General features: G+C 36.3%; 1 protein-coding gene and 1 long non-coding RNA gene across 2 annotated transcripts in view; one reads left to right on the top strand and one right to left on the bottom strand.

Moving 5' to 3' along the window:
• DYNC1I1 (dynein cytoplasmic 1 intermediate chain 1) overlaps positions 1-7,027 on the top strand; it is a gene marked incomplete at its 3' end in the record, with an annotated part of 339,428 nt that extends 332,401 nt beyond the window's left edge. Inside the window, exon 17 of the mRNA XM_079712020.1 lies at positions 6,917-7,027. Within this exon, the coding sequence (XP_079568146.1) occupies positions 6,917-7,027 (111 nt within the window). The remainder of the gene's footprint in view (positions 1-6,916) is intronic.
• LOC307058524 lies at positions 4,713-22,484 on the bottom strand. Its single transcript, XR_013811098.1, has 3 exons — positions 22,345-22,484; positions 17,774-17,888; positions 4,713-4,782 (listed from the first exon to the last, which is right to left on the bottom strand). It is a non-coding gene; the product is annotated as an uncharacterized lncRNA (long non-coding RNA).
• Between the last annotated feature and the right edge of the window lie 3,829 nt (positions 22,485-26,313).

The following is a 26,313-nucleotide window of genomic DNA, read 5'->3' as shown; positions in this document are numbered from 1 at the left end:
TTCAAAGAACAAGAATGCATGACTATTCTGTGTTGAACTCATAGTACTTTCTTCACTTAGATTACCTTTCTCATCCTCTCCACATCTCTTTTGATAAATGGGTCAGACACCATCATCCCCATTTTACAATTGAGGCAATGAGAGGTTAAGTGCCTGACCATGGCCAGTAACCAAGATGAAAGCAGGACTTAAGTTTCCTGTCCAAATCTAAGGTTCATTTTACCTCCTCCTTAGGGCCAAATTACTGCTTCAGAAACTACCTTTGGCTTTAGTTCCCTCAGCTGTAAATGTATGGTCATATCATAGCTATAAGAGGCACTTACTCTTAGAGCTAAGATTTTGTTATCTCGGGAATCAGCTCCCTGAGTGCTTTTGGCACAAAAACGCTTTATACATTCAGCAAAAAGTTAGAAAACAGTCATCCAGTTGCGAAGGGGGGGTGGCAAACTGGCGAGTGGTGAACCCTGGATGAAGCAGTAGGAGAATCTGAGTCATCTCTGACCTAGGATGTGGACGTTGGTGGATGAATCTGAAGGCCCAAAATGTTTCCAGATCCACTTTGATTCAGGACAATACTGGTCAATTTTTTCGGGCCCTTTTTTATGGTAGTCCCTTGATATAACTATGGGCTATTTCCTTCACACTGCTTCTCAAATGTTTTTTAATTAATTGAAATTGTTCATCACCATTAGACACTTGTAAATATTCTTCCTATCAGAAATGTAAATTGTTTGAAAATTATTCTAAACTTATTTTCAGGGGGAAAAAATCCATTGTGATGGTCTAGATTTAGCCTTAATGCCTTGATAGAAACCTGAAGAGATGCTGAAGCCATGTCATTAACATGCCATTTGCTTCCCTGCTACTCACTTGACACACAACACATACCAGGAAATGTTGCAGTTATCACTGTAAGAAGGTAAATTTTAGGTTAACTCACTTCCTGAATATCAGTAAAGTTTAAAAAAAAAAACCCTATGCCAGTATTCACACAATTTGACCTAAGAAAACACGATAATTAATATTTATAGTCGATCATATGCCAAAATGACTCATCCCTGTATCTTTTGTCCTACCATAGTGCCTGCCATATAGCTGGTACTAAGTCCATGATGACTAAATCAGTGTTGGATAGATATATATATGCTAGTTAGAAGGGCATGACAGCAGTCTTTTTCTTAGCCAAAGAAACATGAGCAGAGTTTTTTATCCTACTTAATGATTAAGGTAAAATTGGATTAAAAGTCTCCTAGAGAAAGTTTCAGATGCACTTATGCTCATGAACTTCCTTTCTAGACATTTCTAATCAGAGAGAACCAGGTGAGAAGAGTCAGGAGCTGCCAAGGGTAAGAAGGACACAGTTCTGTCCAAACAGATGCTGTTTACAGTCAAAGCTGTAAAATGAAGAGAGTGGTGGTCTTGTTTGTTAGGACACCTGTTTGGTCTTACCTACAAGTAATTCAGATGCCAAAAATTATTACTTTGGGTGTGGAAGCAGCCTGTGAATACACATTCACACATTCAAGCTAAGATTATACTTAAAGTGCTTCCTGATGGTGATATTTAACTCTAAAAATGGAGCAGTGTGCACCTCACCTTCTAACATTACGATGATCTTAGATTGTTTTTATAGTCAGCTAGATGAAAAAGTGTGATAGGATGAGGTAGATAAATTTAAGTTTCTAGAAGCAATTGTGTTCTCATCCTGTTCTAATCAAGAATTTTGTGTGTGTGTGAACCAAAGCAAGCTAACTTTTCTGTGAAGTTTATGGTATTCTAGAGAGGAAAATGCTTGGCAGAGCAATTTTTTAAAAAACCCAACAAACTTCTAATATTTTCCCAACCTAAATGAAACGTTTACAGATCAAAAAGACAAGATATGTTAGAATACTGTGAAACATTTTGTGAGGGTGAATCTGTATTTTTAAGGACAACTATAGTACTATTATTTCCATCACCATGGAAAAGGTCAAATGTATTGCAGTAGTTCCACAGTAGGGTATATTTTTATCAGAAACTTTAAAATTTGATAAAATTCATTCTTAGATTAATACACAGAAATCTGTTGCATGAAATATCAGAAGGAGAAAGTAAAAATCCCATTTAAAATAGCATCAAAAATATAAGTTACCTACCAGGAAGTCACTGGTGGTCCAGTGGTTAGGACTCTGTGCTTTCACTGCTGAGGGCCTGGGTTCAGTCCCTGGTCAGGGAACTAAGATCCCGCAAGCTGTGGGGTGCAGCCAAAAAAAAAAAAGTGTATATGTATATATATTATATATATATATATTATATATATAATATATATACATTTATATAATATAAATATAAATACCTAGGGATAAACTTAACCAAGGAGGTGAAACGTATATGCTGAAACCTATAAAACACTGATAAAGGAAACTGAAGATGATTCAAAGAAATGGAAAGATATCCATGCTCTTGGATTAGAATTAATATTGTTAAATGGCCATACTATCCAAAGCAATCTACAGCTTTAATGCAATCCCTATCAAAATACCCATGACATTTTTCACAGAACTAGAACAAATCCTAAAATTTACATGGAACCACAAAAGACCCAGAATTGCCAAAGCAATCCTGAGGAAAAAGAGCAAAACAGGAGCTATAACCCTTCCAGACTTCAGACTGTACTACAAAGCAATAGTAATCAAAACAGCATAGTATTGGCACAAAAACAGGCATAGATCAGTGGAACAGAATAGAGAGCCTAGAAATAAACTCACACACCTACGGTCAATTAATCTGTAACAGAGGAGCCAAGAATATACAATGGCGAAAAGACAGTCTCTTCAACAAGTGGGGCTGGGAAAGCTGGACAACATGTAAATCAATGAAATTACAATATCCCTCATACCATATACAAAAATAAACTCAAAATGGTTTAAAGAACTAAATATAAGCCATGACCCCATGAAACTCCTAGAAGAGAGCATAGGCAAAACATTCTCTGACATAAATCATAACAATATTTTCTTAGATAAGTCCCCCAAGGCAAAAGAAATAAAAGCAAAAATAAACAAATGGGACCTAATCAGACCTAAACTTCTATAACAGCAAAGGAAACCATCAACAAAATGAAAACACAGCCTATGGAATGGGAGAAAATATTTACAAATGCTGCTACTGACAGGGGGTTAATCCAAAACATATGAACAGCTCATACAACTCAGTATCAAACCGAACAACCCAATCAAAGAAATGGGCAGAAGGCCTAAATAGACATTTCTCCAAAGAAGACATAGAGGTGGCCAACGTGCACATGAAAAGATGTTCAAAATCCATAACTATTAGAAAAATGCAAATCAAAACCACAACTTGGTATTATCTCACACTGGTCGTCTGAATGGCCATCATCAAAAAGTCAGCAAATACTAAATGCTGGGAGAGGGTGTAGAGAAAAGGGAACGTTCCTACACTGTTGGTGGGAATGTAAATTGGTGCAGCAACTATGGAAAACAGTCTGGAGGTTCCTGAAAAAAACTAAAAATAGAGCTACCATATGATCCAGCAGTCCCACACAGCAATCCATATACCCAGCAATCCTGGGTATATATCTGGAAAAGATGAAAACTCTAATTGGAAAAGATACATGTACCCCAATGTTTATTGCAGCACTATTTACAATAGCCAGGACATGGAAGCAACCTAAATGTCCACTGACAGATGAGCGGATAAAGAAAATGTGGTATAGATGCACAGTGGAATATTACTCAGCCATAAAAAAAATAATGAAATAATACCATTTGCAGCAATATGGACAAGACCTAGACATTATTATACTAAGTAGACTAAGCCAGAGGAAGATAAATATCATAATATCACTTATATGTGGAATCTAAAAAATGATAGAAACGGATGTAGGTACAAAACAGAAACAGACTGGCATAGAAAACAAACGTACAGTTACCAAAAGGGATGATGGGGGTGGGAAGAGATACATTAGGAGTATGGGATTAAAAGGCAGAAGCAGAAACTACTATATGTAAAATAGATAAGCAACAAAGATTTACTGAATAGCACAGGGAACTATATTCAGTACTTTGTAGTAATATAAAATAGAAAATAATCTGAAGTATATATAATTGAATCACTTTGCTGCACACCTGAAACAATTTTTAACTCAACTATACTTCAATTTTTTTAAAAAAACCTCAAAGATTTTACTTACAAAACCCTTTAAATTTAATGTTTTATTAATGGTAAATATTAAAATTACTTTGATTTCTTTAACAAATAAAGGAACGAGACTTCCAAAAAATTTGTCTTTGAAAAGTTAGATGCGCAACTTTATATGTCATCAGTGATACTCAGTTCTGTCCCAGACTGTATCTGGACACATATTCAACCCTTAATGTTTCATAATCTTTATTAGAGTTGTTTCTTAAGTCTTGCCATTACCACTACATGAAACTATGTAAACACATTGACCTGTTTTCTTGTTTTAGTATATAGTTTCTATATATTGCTATCAATAAAACACTACATATGGTATCATATAGTAACTTAAATTTGTGCCATTTTAACCAATAATAAGTACAGTGTTACGTTTAGAAGCCAAACCCCTAGAGTATATCACTTTTACTAGTGAGACCTGCTTTTTTCCAATATTTAACGTTACGTGAAGTTACGAGGCATTTTAGATTTAACTTGATTCTCACCTTATATGAGAAAAAGTTATGTTATCAGGATTCGCTTTTGTATCTTCTTGGGCTTTTTGTTTTGTTTTTGTGGTTCTTTCTGGGAGGGCTTGGTCAGGAGCTGGAGAAAAGACAAGAAAGAGTGGACCTATTCTTTCATATAAATATGTTGCCAACCTTTTCCTGCTCATACTTTTTGTTAGCTCTTTGTATAATTTATTTTGAGGACTTCATGTCCCCAGTGCAGTATTTTGTAAAATTGAAGAGAAAAATGAAGAATAGTGGAGCATAGGAAAATAACTCAAAGTAGAGAAAATGAACTGAGCAAAGGGGTAACAGTGCCATTCAAGACTGTTGTGAACTTGTGTCACTGTCTAAAAAGGAATTTGGATTCATTTCAATAACTAGGGAAGTATTTAACCATTCAGAACTCACTCATATGACTAAATGAGAGTTCTTGTTAGTACTCCGTTTCTCCAAATAAGAAATAACAAAGAAGTACCAAAAAAAAGTTAAAAGAAAAAAAAAACCTCTCCCACCTGTATATAATTTCCAGAATTAAATCCTTGAAACATTTAACCTCAGGACAGAACACTAATTGAAGGACGGTACTTTGTAGGATGATGATGCCACCCTCCAATAAGTTGTCTTGGATAGATCGTATCTGAGAATATCATCAACTGTAATAAAAATTTAAAGTTCTAGGGGCTTACCTGGTGGCACAGTGGTTGGGAATCCACCTGTCAATGCAGGGAACACGGGTTCGAGCCCTGGTCCGGGAGGATCCCACATGCCGCGGAGCAGCTAAGCCCATGCGCCTCAACTACTGAGCCTGCGAGCCATAACTACTGAGCCTGCACCACTGCTGAGGCCCACGTGCCTGGGGCCACTGCTCCGCAACGGGAGAAGCCCACGCACCACAATAAAGAGTAGCCCCTGCTCACCACAACTAGAGAAAGCCCACACACAGCAGCAAAGACCCAATGAAGCCAAAAATAAATAAATAAAATTAAATTTTTAAAAGTCCTAAATGTCTGGCTTGATATAGTAAGAAATTTTTCAGCTGTAAAAGTGATCTCAAAGTTTAGATTTATTTGCTTCTTTTTTATTTTGGAAAACATATTGACTGGGATGATTGTGTGTTATTAATGTTTATGGAATATATGGATAGCATGTGTAGCACTAGTATCTGTAGATGGATTACATCATCTTACAGGGTAATCTTCCAAGAAAATGGCTCTACAGTTGAAACAAATTTTATTACATGAAAACCATTCAGACTTGTACTTGATCCTGCTTCTCATCTTCAAATAATTCTTTTTTATTCCAAACACTTGCATGATACCTTTAAACAATTCATTTTTAGATGCCATGTAGAGAAATCATTATCCTTTAAATCACCTAACAAAAATCCATACATGCAATTTGTGTCAGGTGGGGTTAATTTTCTCCTTACTGAATTGTGCACAGGAGAAGATATTTTGGGGAAATTTTATAATCCCTCTTTTTGGTGATTCAGTATAGCATACTGGCTAAGCATGTAATTACTGGAACCAGATGACATTGGCACTGATATTTGCTGGCTATGCAACCTTGGCAAGATGAGTTAATCTTTCTGTGCCTCAGTTTCTCCTTTTGTAAAATGTAAATGCTATTATCCTACATAGGATTGCTGTGAGGAATAAGTAGAATACATGTAAAGTACTTAGAGCAGAACTCTTGGTAAATCTTAGTTACTATTATTCATTGGCATCATCATATATGATCTTGCTGTAAAAGCCAAAATGCATATTATAGTAGTAAGATTTCTTTGAATATGTAAGTTATACTCTTGTCATATATATATTGGCACGTTAGCAACACTTTTTAGAAAAGGAGCAATAGCATTGACTTAGGAAGACAATACCACTGTTATTTCAAATTCCTAGTAATGCAGTTTTTATTTGTCGTGTTTGCTGTAATTCTGGTCTTCTTACTGCAAGTGCTTTAACTTGGATACTGTATGAACTGTATAGTTTACATAAGTTTTTAATGTTTTATAAAGCCCACGTGCAATTTTGCTTTTGAGAGTGACATTATTCTCTTAAATTATCAGTTTAAGAGCAACGCTTCAGAGATCTGATTCAAGGAAGACTATCTGATTTCCTTTACATTCCAAGGGAATCATCTGTTTCAAGAGGAACAGTCATGCAGGCTTCAAGGCTTTCAGCATGAAAGATATCTTGTTCACCATTTTCCGTTAATTTGTTTTGCAGCTTGCAGTTCCCCACAATGATGAGTGGACCCGATTTGCCAGGACCCTCGTGGAGATTCGTGCGAACAGAGCTGACAGCGAGGAGGAAGGCACCGTTGAGTTATCTGCCTAGTGGAAATGAGCCGTCCCCACCTTGACCTTCTAGAGCTCAGCATCTGCAGTCATCAAGTCTGCTTGTATTCAGTGTCCATTCAGTATCAGTATTGCCGTGACCGTTTGGGTGCCATGTTGTGCCAGCTTTGCTCCAAGTATTCCAGATGTATACTGTCCACTGACCTGAAATTCACCAGAGCATTTCTATCTTTATATTTCTGTCTCAAAAATGGGGGTGGAGAGGTGGGAGCCTTTTTGGGTTGAGTTGTTGCCTTTTAACTACTTAGTAGCTGTATTTAATAGCTGGAAACCTCTGGTTAAATTTGTGCTTACACGCACTTCTGGCATAGTCCTATTAAATCCATATGAAGCCAGATATGATTAGGTACAGATGTGGTGTCATGCTATGGTACAGGGCCAAAGACTTGAGATGTGGCGTTTTACACGGTGACTCACATTATGAATGGATTTACTAGAAGAACATTGCTGCTCCTTATTTATTGTGGTGTGCTGCATGGAACATATTTATTTGAAAGCATTAAAATAAATGATCCTAGAGCATGTGCATAATGAGAGGACTGCATTGTCTCTCTGTTGCTGTTGAGGTTACATTAAGTTCCAAATAACAATTACAGTATGCCGGTTCCACTGAGGACATGAAATCTTTAGAGGTTTGCTGCAGTGAATGGAATGAATTTTAATGCCTATTATTTCTAGGTACTTTAACAATATTTCAAATATAGTTGATCATTGATATTTGTCATTCAAGCTAACCCAGTCTGACAAAAGTCTGTGGTTCCTAAATATGACACCAGTATTGCCAATAAAATGTTCCAAACCAGGTCTGCTCCAGCGTGGATAAATCCTTTGCTTGGGAACTGCCTGATTAAAATTCTTCTGTGGCCAGGGGGTAGGGGAGATACATTAGGGCCGTGTTAAAGATTGATAATGAATTTATAGGCAGCCAACCTGGCTGGACTTAAACCAAGGCTCTGGTTTTATTTTTATGAAGGAACGTGTGTGCTATTTCTGGAAAGCATTTTCTTGTCTCCTTCACCAGAGCCACTCTTACCCAAAGACTATTTCAAGTGTTGGGAGTAGGAAGAACAGGTTAAGATGAACAAATACCAACTGTTCCACACATTTCATTATTTTTTAATTTATACCAGAAAATTATGTTTATTACTGTTGGACTAGGAAATATCTCTAAACAACTTGATAGGATTTTTTTTCAAAAGGTCATTTCTTGCCTAGAGAGAATGAAAATAAATAGTGGCTGAGTCATGAAAAACATTTGAAGACAGTCTTTGGCTTTTTAGGAAGAGAATTTCCATGGTGCTTTGTTGGTAGGGATTCCTTGAACTGTGAGATTTCTTTTAATTTTGAAATAATGATATGCTTTTCTCTAAGTGCTATACAGTGTGTTAATATTGAAACTCTTTAAAAACATTAAATTTTTAAAGCTAAAATATGAGTATCTAAAATAGGTTTAAAAGCAACCCAATGAGACAAAAGACCTGTACTCTGAAAACTATAAGACACTGATTAAAGAAACCGAAGATGACACAAACAGATGGAGAGATATACCATGTTCTTGGATTGGAAGAATCAGTATTGTCAAAATGACTATGCTGCCCAAGGCAATCTACAGATTCAGTGCAATCCCTATCAAATTACCAATGACATTTTTCACAGAAATAGAACAAAAATTTTTTTAATTTGTATGGAGACACAAAGGACCCCCTAATAGCTAAAATAATCTTGAGAAAGAAAAACGAAGCTGGAGGAATTAGGCTCCCTGACTTCACACTATACTACAAAGCTACAGTCATCAAAACAGTATGGTACTGGCACAAAAACAGAAATATAGATCAGTGGAACAGTATAAAAGCCAAGAAATAAACCCATGCACCTATGGTCAATTAATATATGACAAAGGAGGCAAGAATATACAATGGAGAAAAGACAGTCTCTTCAATAAGCAGTGCTGGGAAAACTGGACAGCTACATGTAAAAGAATGAAATTAGAACATTCTCTAACAGCATACACAAAAATAAAGTCAAAGTGGATCAAAGACCTGAATGTGAGGCCAGACACTGTAAAACTCTTAGAGGAAAACATAGGCAGAACACTCTTTGACATAAACTGCAGCAACATCTTTTTGGATGCACCTCCTAAAGTAATGGAAAAAAACCCACAAAAATAAACAAATGGGACCTAATTAAACTTAAAAGCTTCTGCACAGCAAAGGAAACCATAAACCAAATGAAAAGACAGCCTACAGACTAGGAGAAAATAGTTGCAAATGATGTGACTGACAAAGAATTAGTCTCCAAAATTTACAAACAGCTCATGCAGCTCTATGTCAAAAGAACAACCCAATCAAAAAATGGGCAGAAGATCTAAACAGACATTTCTCCAAAGAAGACATACAGATGGTCTAAAAACACATGAGGGACTTCCCTGGTGGTCCAGTGGTAAAGAATCTGCCTTCCAATGCAGGGGATGTGGGTTTGATCCCTGCTCGGGTAACTAAGATCCCACGTGCTGTGGGGCAACAAAGCCCGCATGCCACAACTACTGAGCCTGTGTGCTCTGGAACCCGCATGCCACAACTAGAGAGAAGCCCAGACACCACAACGAAGAGCCTGCCTGCCTCAATGAAAGATCCCACATGCCACGATGAAGATCCCGCGTGCTGCAACTAAGACCCAACGCAGCCAAAAAAAAAAAAGCAAACAAATGGCTAATCTTAAGAAAAGCACATGAAAAATGCTCAACATTATTAGAGAAATGCAAATCAAAACTACAATGAAGTATCACCTCACAGCAGTCAGAATGGCCATCATCAAAAAGTCTACAAACAATAAATGCTGGAAAGGGTGTTGAGAAAAGGGAACCCTCCTACACTGTTGGTGGGAATGTAAACTGGTACAACCATTATGGAGAACAGTATGGAGGTTCTTTAAAAAACTAAAAATAGAGCTACCATATGATCAGGCAATCCCATACCTGGGCATATATCCAGAGAAAAACATGGTTCAAAAAGATACCTGCACCCCGATGTTCGTTGCAGCACTATTTACAATAGCCAGGATATGGAAGCAACCTAAATGTCCATCGACAGACATTTAGAGAAATAGAAATAGATAAAGAGAGAAATAGATAAAGAAGATGTGGTACAAATATACAGTGGAATATTACTCAGCCATTAAAAAGAATGAAATAATTGCCATTTGCAGCAACATGGATGGACCTAGAGATTGTCATACTGAGTGAAGTCAGACAGAGAAAGACAAATATCATATCGCTTTTATAGTGGAATCTAAAAAAAGGGTATAAATGAACCTATTTACAAAACAGAAATAGAGTCACAGATGTAGAAAACAAACTTATGGTTACCAGGGGGTAAGATGGTGGGAGAGATAGATTGAGATTGACATATACACACAACTGTATAAAACAGATAACTAATAAGGACCTACTGTATAGCACAGGGAACTCTACTCAATACTCTATAATGACCTATATGGAAATAGAATCTAAAAAAGAGTGGATATATGTATAAGTAATTCACTTTGCTGTACACCTGAAACACAACATTGTAAATCAACTATACTCCAATTAAAAAAAAAAAAGAGCTACCATATGATCCTGCAATCCCCTCCTGGGCATATCTCCAGAGAAAACCATAATCCAAAAAGGTACATGCACCTCAATGATCATTGCAGCACTATTTACAATAGCCAAGACATGGAAGCAACCTAAATGTCTATTGACAGAGGAATGGATAAAGAAGATATGGTACATATATACAATGGAATATTGCTCAGCCACAAAAAAGAATGAACTAATGCCATTTGCAGCAACATGGATGGACCTAGAGATTATCATATTAAGTGAAGTAAGTCTGAGAAAGACAAATATCATATTGTACCCCTCATATGTGGAATCTAATTTTTTTTAAATGATACAAATGAATTTATTTACAAAACAGAAACAGACTTACGGGGAAACGTGGTGGGGAAGGGATAAATCAGGAGCGTGGGATGAACAGACACATGCTACTACATATAAGATAGATAACCAACAAGGACCTACTGTACAGCACAGGGAACTCTACTCAATATTCTGTGATAACGTAAATGAGAAAAGAATCTAAAAAAGAATGAATATATGTATATGTATAACTGAATCACTTTGCTGTACAGCAGAAACTAATACAACATTGTAAATCAACTATACTCCAGTAAAATTTTTTTAAAAGGCAATCCAATGAAAAGTACTGGGGAAAATTTTTTCTCAAACATATGCTAAAGAACCTTAGAACAAATCAATAAGCCATGAGCTGTTATAGACCAAAGTCTGAATGATTCAATGAGTGAGGACTATGAAAAGTGCTAAGGCCAGTCGCTTGTAGTAGGCACATAAAGAATTATAAGAGCTTGTATATGGGTATATCCCACCATGGTAAGCTACTATCCAAGATAGTCTCCCACTTCCTGTGTGGTGTTTTCCCATCATGAACCTGGGATGACCTTGGATAATGATAGAATATGGGGGAAGTGATGCTATATGGGGTTCAGGACAAGGTTATATGAAGACATAGCTTCCTTCTGGGTCTCTTGGCACACTCACTCTTAATTCCCCAAGCCACTGTGTAAGAAAGGCAACTACCCTAAGACCTCTAGGCTGTACAAAGGCCTAAGCTCATCACAGAGTGGCCATGTGGATATAGAGAAAGATATCCAGCCAGCCCACAGCCATTCAAGTTCTCCCAGCTGATGTCCCAGATGGAATGTGGTAGCCATGACAATTTGCCTCTAAGATCTCTTGTTGCAAAGAACATAATTGACTGACAGCTCCAGCTGCTTTGCTCTAAAATCCACCAGCATGTTTGACCAATGTCATGCTTCTCAGCCAAGCCTGAGCATACCAGGGATAGTAAGGCAGGCCTGTTCCTGGGAGATGCAAGAATTCTCTGAGGAGAACTCAAAGGAGTTCTCAAGGACTCCCTGCCAGCATTGCTAAAACTTTCTCGGAACTGTACTTCAGTCTAAGACTAACCTTTCCTTTCCTTTCCCTTCCCTCCTTTCCTTTCCTCCCTCCCTTCTTTCCCTCTCTCCTTCTTAGGGTCAGATTGACACCACTCTCTGATGGCTCTCCTAGCATAACCTGGCTGGGGACATGTGACCTGATTAGGGAGTAAAGAGACTAGACACCAAAAGAGTTACAAGAATTAGCATGTGCCATTAGGGGCCAGGGGAGTAGCACTGGGGTTGGATTTTGAGGAGTTTGATTAAGGGGGCCAGAATGTAAGATCAGATAGGTAAGAATTTATTGACTTTGAGACACTCTTTTGGAATATGTGATTTTATACTCTGGCAAGGACCCCAAGGCATAGGATGGCTGTTACAGTGGCTCTTAGAAGTCTGAAAAAGCTGTAGCCTACACTTAATGAAATGAAAGTGTTTGAATTGCCCTGATTGATAGTACAGATAGGAATAAAGAGGTTGAGGAAAGTGGAGAGATTAGAATGGATATATTATATATAAGGCTAGAAGACACATCCAAGAGTTAGGGTGCCTAAGAACGCCCAGAGTACACTCCCTTTCCCAAAGCCATTAGCAAGGAGCTAGTGATAGAGGCATAAGCATCTCTAGGAATTTCAGTGGTGGCCAGGCCAGAGCTGATAGTAGGAGAGACAGTCATAGAGCAGGGCTTTTTAACATTTGTAGGAATGATGAGACCTCGAAGTAACAGTGGCTAGGCGGTGGCAGTTAACCACAGTAGCCAGAAAGTCACATTTACCTTAATGGTCTGTCTAGGGACCCACTACTCTTATTTCATTGAGTTTGTCCTTATATAATACCACATTGTCTTGATTGCTACAGCTTTCACTGAGTCTTGAAATCAGGTAGTGTATGTCCTCCAGCTTTGTTATTCATTGTGAAAGATTGTTTTAGCTTTTCTAGGCCTTTTGTGTTTCCACATGAATTTTAGAATCAAATTCTTAAAAGAAAACCATACTGCTTGGATTTCTGTTGGGATTTCATTAATCTATATATCAACTTGAGAGAGTGGATATCTTAACAATTTTGAATCTTCTAATATGTGAACAAAGTGTATCTTCCTATTTATTGGGCTTTCTTTAATCTACCTCACTAATATTTTCAGTGTATAGTTGTTTATCTCTTTTTGTAGATTCCTAGATACTTCAATTTTTCATTGTATTATAAATGTTATTTTAAAATTTTAGTTTTCAAATGACTTTTGCTAGTTTTCAGAATTAAAATTTATTTTTGTATATTGACCTCATATTTTGCAACCCTGCTAAATATACTTACTACTTCTAGTAGATTTTGTAATCGATTGGTGATTATGTACATAGTCATGCTATATGAGAATAATGAAGACTTTACTTCTTTCTTTCCAATCTTTATTTTTAATTTTTTCCCCTACAGCACTAGCTCAGAGTGTCAGCTCAATGTTGTACTGAAGAAATAAGAACAGACATCTTTACCTCTTTCCTAATATTAGTATCAAAAAGTTTCAATGTTTCAGTTTTGTCAGATGAAGGAAATTCCATTTTATTGTTAGATTGTTAAGAAGCTTTATCATGAACAGGTACTGAATTTTTTCATATGCTTCTGTTCTACATCCATGGATATGGTCTTTTTTTTTCTTTCATTTAAAGGATTTTCCCGTAATTATTCCTTAGGGATACTGGTCTGTAATTTTCTGTTCTTGTAATGTCTTTGTCAGGTTTTAGGAACATGATTATGCTCATATGATGAGCTGAGAAGTGTTCTAAGCTCCTCTCTTTTGTGAAAGAGTGTAATATTTTAATGTTTGGTAGAATTCACTAGTGAAACCATCTAGCCCCAGAGTTTTATTTGTGGGAAGGTTTTTGGTAACAAATTTATTTATTGAATAGAATAGGGCTATTTAGATTTTCTGCTTTTTTGATTCTATTTTGGTAAGTTGTATTTTTCAAGAAATGTGTCCATTTCATCTAATTTCTCAGATGTATTAACATAAAGTTGTTCATAATATCCCTCTTATTAGCTTTTCATGAATATAGAATCATGGTGATGTCCCCTTTTTACTTCTTGGTATATTGGTGATTTGTCTTTTTTAAAACAGTCTTGCCAGTTATCAGTATTATTCATTGGTCAAAGAACCAGCTTTTGGAGTTGCTGATTTTCTCTAGTGTCTGTCCACTTTTCCTTCTTCTTATTTTGGATTGAATTTGCTCCTCTTTTTTCTTATTTCCTAAAGTAGAAGCTTAGATCATGGTTGTAAAACACTTCTTTTCTTCTAATTTAGGCCTTTAAAGTTACAAAAATCCCTCTAAGTACTGCCTTTACTGTGTTCCAGAAACTTTTATATGTTATGTTTTCATTATCATTCTGTTCAAAATATTTTCTAATTTCCATTGTGGTATTATTTGACTCATGAGTTACTTTTTTAGAAGTGTGTTTAATTTCCAAATATTTGGAAAACTTTCCAGATATCTTTGTTTTCATTTCTAGTTTGATTCTGCTTGGTAAGAAAACATACAGAGTAAGAAATCCTCTGTATTTCAAATCCTTTGAAATTTATTAAGATTTATTTTATGGCCTAGGATATGGTCTAACTTGGTCAATGTTCCATGTACACCTGAAAAAATGTGAATTCTTTGTATGTTGGGTATGTGGTTCTAAAAATGTCAAATAAATTAAACTGGCTGACAGTATTGTTTCAATCTTCTATAATCTTACTGTTTTCTATGTGTTCTATCAGTGACCAAGAAGGAGATATTAAAATATCCACTTATGGTTTTGAATTTGTCTACTTGTTCTTTAGTTCTCTCCATTTTTATTTTTGCATTTTGAAGCTCTGTTACTAGGTACATACATATTAAGTTTATTATATCTTCTTAATAAACTGACCCTTTTATTATTATGAAATTTCCCTCTAGTGTTTCATTTCAGCCCGAAGGGCGCCCTTTAGCATTTGTTGTAGGGCAGGTCTGCTAGGACAAACTTTCAGCTTTTGCTTATCTGGGAAAGTCTTAATTTCTCCTTTATCTCTGAAGAATAATTTTGTCAGAAGTTGAATTTTTCATTGACAATTTTTTTTTTCCTCAGCAATTTGAGTATCTCATCCCACTGCCTTTTGGTCTCTATGTTTCCAGATACAGTGAGTTGCTTCTTTCTTGTAACTTTTAAGATTCCTTCATCAGCTTTGGATTTTGACAGTTTGATTATGATGTGTTTAGGTGTGGATCTCTAAGTTTTTCCTACTTGGATTTCATGGAATTTCTTGAATGGATAGATTAATGTTTTTCATCAAATTTGGGAAAATTTTAGCCATTATTTCTTCAAGCATTCTTTTTACTCTTTCTCTGTCTCCTCCTTCTAGAACTTCCATTGTGTGTATGTTGGCATGCATGATGGTGTCCCACAGGTCTCTTAACTTTTCTATCTTTCATCTTTTTGTTCTTTGGACTGCATACTTTCAATTGATTCTTCTTGTTTTCTTCTGCCTTCTTCTGCCTATTCAAATCTGCTATTGAGCTCCCTAGTGAAATTTTCATTTATTGTGCTTTTTGACTCCAAAATGTCTACATGGCTTCTTTTTATAATATCTATCTATTGATATCTTCTATTTTGTGAGACATCCTTTTCATACTTTCCTTCATTTTTTTAATTTTTAAAATAAATTTTAATTTTTTATTATTATTATTTTTTAAATATTTATTTATTTGGCATCAGGTCTTAGTTGTGGCACATGGGATCTTCATTGCGGCATGCGAGATCTTTCGTTATGGTGCATGGGCTTCTCTCTAGTTGTGGCGCACAGGCTCCAGAGCACACGGGCTCAGTAGTTGCGGCATGTAGGCTTAGCTGCCCCGCAGCATGTGGGATCTTAGCCCAACGAGGGATTGAACCCGCATCCCCTGCATTGGAAAGCGGATTCTTAACCACTGGATGACCAGGGAAGTCCCCTCTTTTTGTTCTTTAGACATGGTTTCCTTTAATTCATTGAGTATATTTATAATAGCTGATTTAAAGTCTTTGTCTAGAAAAATCCAATATCTGGGCTTTCTCAGGCAGTTTCTATTGACTTTTTTCCATTGTATATGCCATACTTTGTTATTTTTTTGCATGTGTACTTTTTTGTTGTTGAAAACTTAATATTGTAATATATCCAGTAATTATAATACTGTAATGTGCAACTCTGGAAATCAGATTTTTTCCCTCCCCAGGATTTGTTGTTGTTGCTGCTTATTGTAATTGTTGTTTATTTACCAAATTTTCTGAACTAATTTTGTGCAGTCTGTATTCTGTGTTATGTGCAGCCCCTGAAGTCTCTGTTAATTTAATGTTTAGCTAATGATTGGCTCCTTACATGCCTGGAGCCAAAAAACTCTTTTAGTCTATGGCAAAGGACTCTGTATGTCTCTCTGTGTTGAGGTGCATCTTCACCTATCAGCCAGGCAGTTTACAATTCTGCATTGGCCTTCACTTCCTGTTTCTACAGAGCCTCAATGTCAACAGGAGGTGAGATCTTAGGGCCTTCTTAGGACTTTCCTGAGCATGTGCACAGTTCTGAGTATGTGTGTGTGTGTGTTTGTCCAGATTCCCAGGCATATGTCAGAGCTATTCATAGCCCTCAAAGGTCTCATTCCCTAGCCTGTCCTCTCAAGTTTTTTGTTAGTCTATTGTTTGTCTTAACTGTTATTTATTACCTCAGCCAGCAGCAACTAGGATATTAGCCTGTGAATGTTTTGGACAAATACCCTCACACCAGGAAGCAGCCTTAGTACTACACCAGTTCCAAGTTAGGTGCAATAAAGACATGCATTTTGTCTACCAGGGAGGAACCAGACAGGTCAGAACAAATAATTAGAATACTTTGTGAATGAAGTACTTTCTGCTTCCTGTCGTACTGGGAATGTGAGCTGTTATTTTCAGAGCTGCTGCTGGACTACAGAGGGGGGATGGGACTAGAGTAAGTTAAAATGACACAAAGTTCATGATTCTTTCAGAGAATCCGCGTTGTTCTTCAGTCAGTGTTCCCTTAGTTGATGCAAGTCTTTGGTTAATTTCCAGAGTTCAAGAACAAGAGTTGATTTTGAGTTTCAGCCCGTTTTTTACTGCTTTTATGGAAGGGCAGAATTTGGAGGTTTTTACTTTGCCATTTTGGCTGATGTCATTCCCACTCTTTTACTTTTAATCTGTTTAAGTCTTTATATTTGAAGTGTGTTTCTTGTAAACAGCTTAAAGTTGGGTCCTTCTTTCTTTTTTTTAAAAAAATACAGTCTAATAGTCTCTGCCTTTTAATTAGAGGATTTAGTCCATGTACAATTAATGTAATTTTTGGCATGGTTGATTTTTTATTTTGTATTAGTAATTATTTTTTATTGATCCCATTCATTCTTTGTTCTTCTATTCTTCCCCTCTGCCTTCTTTCTGATGGTCCAAATAATTCTTAGTATTGCATTACAGTTCATCTGTTGACCTTTATTCTTTTTAGTGGTTTCACAAGAATGCAGTATGCATGTTTAACTACTAACAGACTACCTTCAAATGATGTAACAGAATAATACATTTACCTTCTCTCTGTCCTTTGTTCCTGTGTTGTCATGTATTTTACTTCTGTATTTACTATAAATCCCAAAATACACTATTATTTTTGCTTCAGTGAATAGTCTTTTATGAATTAAAAGTATTTATAAAATAAAGATAATTCTAAAAGGTTTTAAAAACTACTTACTTTCACATTTTTCTTTTCTGGTTCTCTTCATTTCTTTCTGGAGATCTGGGCTTTCCATTTCATGTCATCTCTCTTCAGCCAATGAAATTCTTTTGGCATATCCAGTAGTAAGATTCTGCAAGAGAATAATTTCAGTTTTTGTGTGTCTAAATATGTCTTTATTTTGCCTTTATTTATGAAGGTTTTTTTTTTTTTGGATATAGAATTCCAATTTGACAGTGCTTTCTTCATTAAGAATGTTTTCTAAAATCTTGACTCATCTAAAATATTTTTGCCTAATCCAAGGTCATAAAGATTTTCTCTTATGTTTTCTTATGAAATATTTATAGTTTTAACTCATATTTATGTGTATGATGCATCTTTAATTTTGTGTATGGTGTGGTTGTGGGCTAAGGTTAATTTTTATGTATATGCATAATTAATTTTCCAGCAACATTTGTAAAAAAGACTATTATTTCCCCATTTTTTTAATATTTAAAATGTTATTTTCAGACACTGTTGGTAGTATGTAGAAATACAGTGGAGTTTTATATACTGACTTTGTATCTTGTGGTGTTGCTAAATTCATTTACTAGTTCTAATAAATGTTTTGTAGATTTCTTAAAATTTCCTTCATATGCAGTTGAAGACTGTTCTACTTTTTCCCTAGTGTATTTATTTATTTTGTTTTTTCTTATTGTGTTGCACTGGCTAGGGCATTGAATCATTCACATAAAGTATCATATTAACTATAGCTTTTTTTTTTTTGATAGATGCCCTTTATCATGAGTTTTTTTTTTTTTTAATGGGTGTTGAATTTTTCCAAATTCTTTTTCTGAATCTAATTTAAATAATCATGATTTTTCTTTTTAATCAGTATAGTACATTTTTTTTTGAGTGTTACACCTAACTTACATTCTGGTGATGAACCCTATTTGGTCATAAGGGATTGTCCCTTTTATATGCATCTAGGCTTGGATTTTTCTTTGGGACAAGAGTTTTTAACTAAGAATTTGATTATTGAAATAGAGGTAGTAACAATCTCTCTTTTTCAGTGACTTTGCTAGTATATATCTTTCAAGAAATCTATTTCATCCATGTAGTTTAATTTATTGGCATAAATTTGTTCATAGCATTCCCTTTTTATCACACATTAGTTGTTATTTTTGTTGTTGTTATTTTGTTTTGTTTCTGTTTTTTCTGATCAGTCCGATTAGTGGTTTCTAAATTTTGGGATTTTTTTAAAGAAATATTTTCATCTTACTGTTTTTTTCTATTGTTTTCCTGTCTTCTATCTCATTGATTTCTGCTTTTTATTATCTTCTGCATCTTTGGAGTTTAATTTGCTCTTCTTTTTCTTGCCTTAAGGTGGAAAATGAGATAATTGTTTGAGACCTCTCATCTTTTCTAATGTAAGCATTTAATAGTATATATCTCCCTCTAAGCACTGTTTTAAATGCATTGTAAAATTTTTGATATATTGTGTTCTTCTTTTTAGTTTAAAATATTTCCTAATTATCCTTGTGATTTCTTCTTAGACTCAAGTGTTGTTAGGAACTATATGATTTATTTTTCAGATATATGGGGAATTTCCAAGTATCTTTTTTAAAAAATTCATTAATTTTTATTTTGGGCTGCGATGGGTCTTCGTTGCTGTGCACGGGCTCTTCTCTAGTTGCGGCAAGCAGGGGCTACTCTTTGTTGTGGTGCACAGGCTTCTCATTGTGGTGGCTTCTCTTGTTGCAGAGCACAGGCTCTAGGCGTGTGGGCTTCAGTAGTGTGGCACATGGGCTTCAGTAGTTGTGGCTCACAGACTCTAGAGCATAGGCTCAGTAGTTGTGGCGCATGGGCTTAGTTGCTCCACGACATGTGGGATCTTCCCGGACCAGGGATCAAACCTGTGTCCCCTGCATTGGCAAGCGGATTCTTAACGACTGTGCCACCAGGGAAGCCCCTCCAAGTATCTTTTAGTTATTCCTTTCCAGTTTGATACTGTCATGGCCAGAGAATGTAATGTGTGATTTCAATCCTCTTAAGTTTGTTGAAACCTGTTTTATGGCCCAGATTATAGTTAATCTTGGTAAAATTTATCATGTACTTAAGAAGAATGTGTATTCTGCTGATGTTGAGTGGAGTGTTCTATAAATATGAATAAGGTCAATTATTTGATAAATTTGTTCAGGTCTTCTATATACTGTAGATTTTCTACCTGTTATATCAAGAGAAGTGTGTTGAAATTTGGAAGTAAAATTGTGTATTTCTTCTATTCTTTAATTTTATTAGTTTTTGTTTCATGTATCTGAAGCACTGTTATTAGGTACATATACATTTAGGATTTTGTGTCTCTGTGATAATTTGACATCTTTATCAGTATGAAATATTCTTCTTTATCCCTACTACTAGTTCTCTTTCTAAAATATACTTTGGCTGATATCAACATAGCCTACTCTAGCTTTTTTGAAATTTGTGATTACATGGCATATCTTTTTCTGTCAAGTTACTTTCCATCTATCTGTGTTTTTATATTTAAAGTGAGTTTCTTTAGATAGCATATAGTTGGGCCTTGCTTTTTTTCCCCTCAAATCTGATCTCTACCTTTTAATTGGAGTGTTTATGCCATTTGCATGTAATGTAATTATGAATATGGTTAGGTTTAAATCTACCATCTTGCTCTTTTTTATTTACTCCATCTGTTTTTTTATTTTTTTCTTCTTTTCCTGTCTTCTTTTGGATTTTTCTTTTTTTAAGGTTTCCACTAATGTCTTATTAACTAAATCTGTTTGGTTTTCATTTTCTAGTGTGCTCTGGGGTTTACAACATACATCTTTTACTTACTACACTTTACCTTCAGATAATAGTATACTACTTCATGTATAGTAGTAGTAGAACTTTTTGACAGTGTATTTTCATTTTCCTTTCTTCTTTTTTGTGCTGTTATTGTATATTTTACTGCTATGTATGCTATAAAACTCACCATACATCATTATTGATTTTGCTTTAAAGACTCAATTATCTTTTGAAGAAATTAAAAATAAAAAAAGTTAATTATCCATTTATTTTCAATTCTGGAACTCTTCATTTATTTGTATAGATCTAAATTTCCATCTGATATCACTTTTGTTCTGCCTGATGACCTATCATTAACATCTCCTTTAGTGCAATTCTAGCTGCCTGGTGAATTCTCTTACTTGTTGTCTACCTTATTTTGCCTTTGTTTTCAAAAGATATTTTCACTGGGTGTAGATTTCTTGGTTGGCCTTGTTTTTTAGATATCTTAAAGATGTTACTCTGTGGCTTTCTGCCTTAAATAGTTTCCAAGTAGAAATCTTCTCTTATTATCATCCTTTCTTGTAGGTTATGGGATGTTTTCCTCTGGCAAAGATTTTCTATTTATCATTTGTTTTCACCATCTTCATCATGATATACATTTCTGTTGGTTGATTTTTTTCACTTTTTTATGGTTTATATTTTCCTTATTATGATGGGTGACTTTTTAATTAAATTTGTTATAGTGGGTTGTGGGCTTTTTTTGTTATATTGTTTGAAATAGTATCAAATTGTGTTCTGATAAGCAGTTAAATTACTTGGAATCAGATCTTTGTGAGGTCTGCGTTTAAGCTTTGTTAAGGGCAGAGCCGCCTTCATCATAGTTCTTATTTAGCGCTATTCATAATATGACATTTTTCTGAGGATTCTACCTGATGTTCTATGTATTATGGAGGAATCTCTACTCCTGCTGGTGGGAACACAAACTCTTTCTCCTCTGTGAACTCCAGAATTTTTCTGCTTCTTCCTTTCCAGTGGTTCTTTCCCAAGTTTGGTATTGTTTCCTCCCACAAATGCACAGATCAGTACTCAAAGATTGGGGAACTCTCTGCAAAACTCCAGAGCTCTCAGAGCAGCTCCCTCCTGTTTGGTAGTTTGTCTTAAAATTCTAGCTATCTTGGCCCCCTGATTTCTGAGCTCCAGCTTTTCAATTCAGGGAGACGGCTGGGCCCTGTCTGGGTTCCCCTTCTCTACACAGTGGCTGGAACCTGCCCCCAGGCAGTAAGCTGGTGCAATGGTAGGTCTCACCTTGTTTGTTTCCTTTCCCGCCTCAGAGTTCACAGTCCTATTTTGCCTCATATTTAATGTTTTAAAACTACTGTGTCATATGTTTCACCCAGTTTTCTAGTTTTCCCTACTATTCCATCATGACCAGAAGCAGAAATCTCCCAAAGGTATAATTTTTAAGGTAGAAAAAAGTAAACTAGAGTTTACTGTCTATAGAGGTTAAAGCATTTATTTAATAATTACTTCAGGGCCCTGAAAATAATGATTATTTTGAAATTTATTGTTAGACAGCTTTAATAAAAGATAGTGGTTATCCTTTATAACCAACTCATGTCAAATGCCATTATAATTTGTAATAACTTAGCCAGATATGTGTGGTGTTAGAAAGGTTAGTTATTAAGCCAATCAAGACACTTTCTAAATGGAGTAAAAGGAAAAAATGCCACACTTAATTTCAAGTCCCAGAAAAGGACAGAAATGATGGTTTCTCTACTTTAACTCTCAGACAAACTATTTAAAAAAAGAAAGAAGTCACTTACTTTATACGTAGTGGTCACAGGTAACTTGAAGTTCTAGGTCAAGTGTGAACTGCTTCTTTAGTTCAGAAGGTGATACATACACTGCATAGTGAGGCTGGACAAAGGCTGAGACTGAAAGTGTGGAGAAATCTCTGCTTTCACTGTAATAAAATTCAACAAACATTGGCAATCACTTCACTTCTGTCTTCAGAAGAAAAAAGAATGCCTATTTCAATTTCTGCCATCCCCAATCTTTCTTATTTCTTATGTTACTCTAACAGAGTGTAAACTTTTTATAACACTGGAGCTGGCCCAAATGAAGAGGTCATCAGAAAAAGCAGCCTCTTACATGGAGTGGCTAATTCTCCATAAATTCTCAAACTGATAAAGCATATCTGTATACTTAGAACTTACATAGGTAAATTCTGCTTCAAAACAGAAATTCACATTTTGAAATATATCACTTTTGAAAACGGAATATGACATTTTAATACACATATACATATACACACACACATGTATATGTATTTATGTTTTTATATATACTTATATGTGTGTGTATATATATTATATATATATATATGTATATATATATGTATGTATGTATTTTTATCCCTTTTGCCCAGGAAAAAAATGCTATAAATTTTTGGTGTGGGTTAGTCACTAATTTGCTTTCATTTATTTAAGAATGGGTGAGGGGGCAGGAAAACGCAGTGGTAGATACCCGCCTTTAACTTTAGGGATAACAGGTAACTCGTTGGGAATAGAGTAAGACTTTTCCACCATTAGGCATGATGGAGATTTTATGTCCAAAAGTAATTCCAGCAAATCCCACATTCTGTAAACTGTCTCCATTCCCTCCAGACACACTTTGAAGCCAAGTACCCATAGATATTTACTTTTAAGTTGGTTTTCCATTATTTCCAACTTTTGTTGAAGAACGTCATTTTCTAATTATAGTAGAGATTTTTAAGATGGTCCAGTTCAGTTCACGTCATATCACATTGCACTGTAACAGTTTGTAAATTTATCTCTGCTTTTTCCACATTACCTTCCAATTTTAAACCGGTGGAGCAAATGCTTCAAGTTTACCTTAATTCTCTCTTTACTGACTTTAACAGGCTGTAAAATAGTTTAAGAGGAACCTCAAAAGGCTTGTCAGGATTCACCAGGTCCTCAGGCACTGGAATTCTCTGATAGCAAATGCACTTACTATGGTAAATAATCTGAGATCACCCTTCCCTTCTACTCTAAGCTAGGAATGATCCATCTGATACTGAGAACCAGGGGACAATAAGAAATTCTGGGCATAGACTATCATAAAAACTTCCTGTACTGAGTTCTGTTGAGAAATCCTCATATGGAATAGGGCTTGGGGGGCCATCAGACCTGGATTCAAATCTTAGCATCCTTATTTGCTAGCTGAGACCATGAGCAAGATACTTAACCTCTCTTGAGTCTTGGTTTCCTCATTTGTGACGCAGGGAAAAAAATAGTACCTACTTCAAGGGACGTGTGAAGGAGAAGGATTTAATGAGAGCATGCCTGGCATGTAATACTCATATTTAGTGAGTTCTTCCTGGCCAAAGAACTCCGAGGGGAGGGGGGCAGGATTACTTGTCCCCCTCTCATTTGAAAGCAGCGCAGTAAGACATCAGAGCAAGAGCTTGGCTAAGTAGCAAAGGATGGGGGAGGGGGTGATGGGAGGAAAGGAGCATGTTATAATCAGTCTTCTTTCATTAAGTTGTGTTTCCCTTTCTCCATTCTGTAGGACAGACGGATAGCATATACAGCGTGCTTGCCCAAGTCTGCTCCAAGAGCTTAGTCCATTTTTAAATCCCCTTAAGAACTGCTCACAGCAAAATCAAACATCTTCCAAAGGGGCAGGAGCCCTGTCCAATGGAATCAACTCAGCGGTGGGCACCAGAGCCCTGGTGGCCAGACCAGTGTGCAAGGGGTGTGTCTGGGCCCTCGAAGGAGCAAACCTCAGACAGGCACAATTAGTGTGTCTTCTTAATAACTCTCCTTCTAAAGTTATTCGAGGGGACTGTGGTTTTGCCTTGAGCAAAACCCCCTTAACAGCTGGGAATCTAAAAACAAACAACATTATTTTATTAGGTTACCCCAGCAGATGAAAGCAGAGTGTCCCATTTGGACTCTTTTTGGAGTCAATTAATGCATTAGCTAAAAACAAACCCTTCTGAAAGAGAGTTCCCGTGGTCCTCGGCAGCTTCTAAAGGAAAGCTCGCCACCCTGCTCCTAAGGACACAAACGTCAAGACAGTGAAGAACAGAGAATGAGTTCTAAATAATTAACACTTATTGACAAAAACTGTTTTTTAATGATATAGCTCAACCCTAATGTAACACTAATCTCAAAGGATATGATTTTTTAACTTTATTTTTAACCATGACCAGGAAATTTAAATATCATATAGTTTATATGAAAGTTCCTGAGTCAAAGTAACCAACTAATTAAAACCAATAATAAATAGCTGTAGTTGCTTTAATAAAAGAAGTACTTATGACTTCTAAAGTAACTGAACAATACATAAGACTACAATTGTTTTCAGTTATGGTTTTAACTCCAGCCATTAAAACCACTACTGAAAAGGCCTATAAAATAGGAAAATAATAGAGATTACTCACTGGCAAAAAAAAAACATTTCTCAAAAATCCATCCACCCATCCATCCACCATCCATCCACCCATCCATCCACCCATCCACCCACCCATCCATCCATCCATCCATCCATCCATCCAAATAATAAGAGTCTACTAGAAAGTTCCAGGCACTATGGAACTAGCATCAAAGCATAGTCCCTACCCTCATGGAGCCCAATCTGGGCTTTCAAGCTGAAGACTGCCACTGTTTTAAAAGATAGAAGTGGCAATGCTTTTGCTGCCTCAGACCTTAAAGTGAAATCATTAAACACCCCCCTCCCCCCACCGTAGTCCTCATAACATCAAAAACAGAACTCTTTGGTGAGGGTTGGGTTATTCCCAAAAGGTAAAACAAAAGGCACGCCCCCTTTGTGGGCAGTACCATTTGTGCAAAGAACATTTCACTGCTCTTACCAGGGAACGTGTCTTCTAAAAATCTTCGGAAAAATCCACATCCTGAAAGCGTCTGATTACCCTGCATTTAAAATGGGATTTTGCTCAGTGGCAAAGACACAAATTCATCCCCACAAGGATGGCTTCTGCGGTAAAAAGCACATGATGACTCTTAGGGTTTATCTAGAAGGTTGATAAATGGGGCCACAGGACAGGATTCACCAAATTCCATTACTGGAGATTTCCCTGCCTCTACCTGAAGAATTCCAAGGTGCCTTGCCAAATACCTAGCCAGGGGAGGTTACAAAGTTTCAAGCACAATTTGTTCCCGGTTTTTATTCCCTGCTCACTGAGTTATGTGCTGTTAAACATTTCCAGAAGACTGTCAAAATGTAAGCATCCTGAGGTTTACATAGGCCACACCATTAAATAACATATAAGCACAAAATTTTAAACATTGTTTTCCAGCAATGGTAAATATTTTAGCTAAGTAAAAACTGAAGCTTGAAATGCAATAAGCATTTAAATGACTCCTTTCTGTGCCAGAATTCTTATTTTCCCCTGTGCAACCCCGGCTGCTTGGGATTAAGGCGACCCCAGGGAGCACAGCGAATGGTTGTGGGTTATGAGGTGTAGCATGAGCTTGGCGACAGCATGCCACCCAGCCTCAAGAAACCCAGCCACGACTGGAACCCAAGAATCAGTGTGTTCATTCTGTGGTCAGCTCCACATTTTTTCCCCTCCTAGAAAAAAAAAAAAGCTGCTACAAAAGTCAGGCCTCTTCCCCACCCCCAAGCAATCATGAGGTGGACCAAGCGCAGAGGGAGACACTCCAGCGCTGGCAGGGCAGGGGGGAGGCTGGTCCCCATGGGTGGGAGTTACACAGCTTTCAGTTCCTCAGCATGGAGGAGAAGGAGCAGCTGCAGAAACGGCA

Source organism: Hyperoodon ampullatus, assembly GCF_949752795.1.
Source record: "Hyperoodon ampullatus genome assembly, chromosome: 9".
In the NCBI taxonomy this organism is placed as follows: domain Eukaryota; kingdom Metazoa; phylum Chordata; class Mammalia; order Artiodactyla; family Ziphiidae; genus Hyperoodon; species Hyperoodon ampullatus.
Note: the sequence above shows the minus strand (reverse complement) of the source record. Positions and strands in the feature narration are given on the sequence as shown.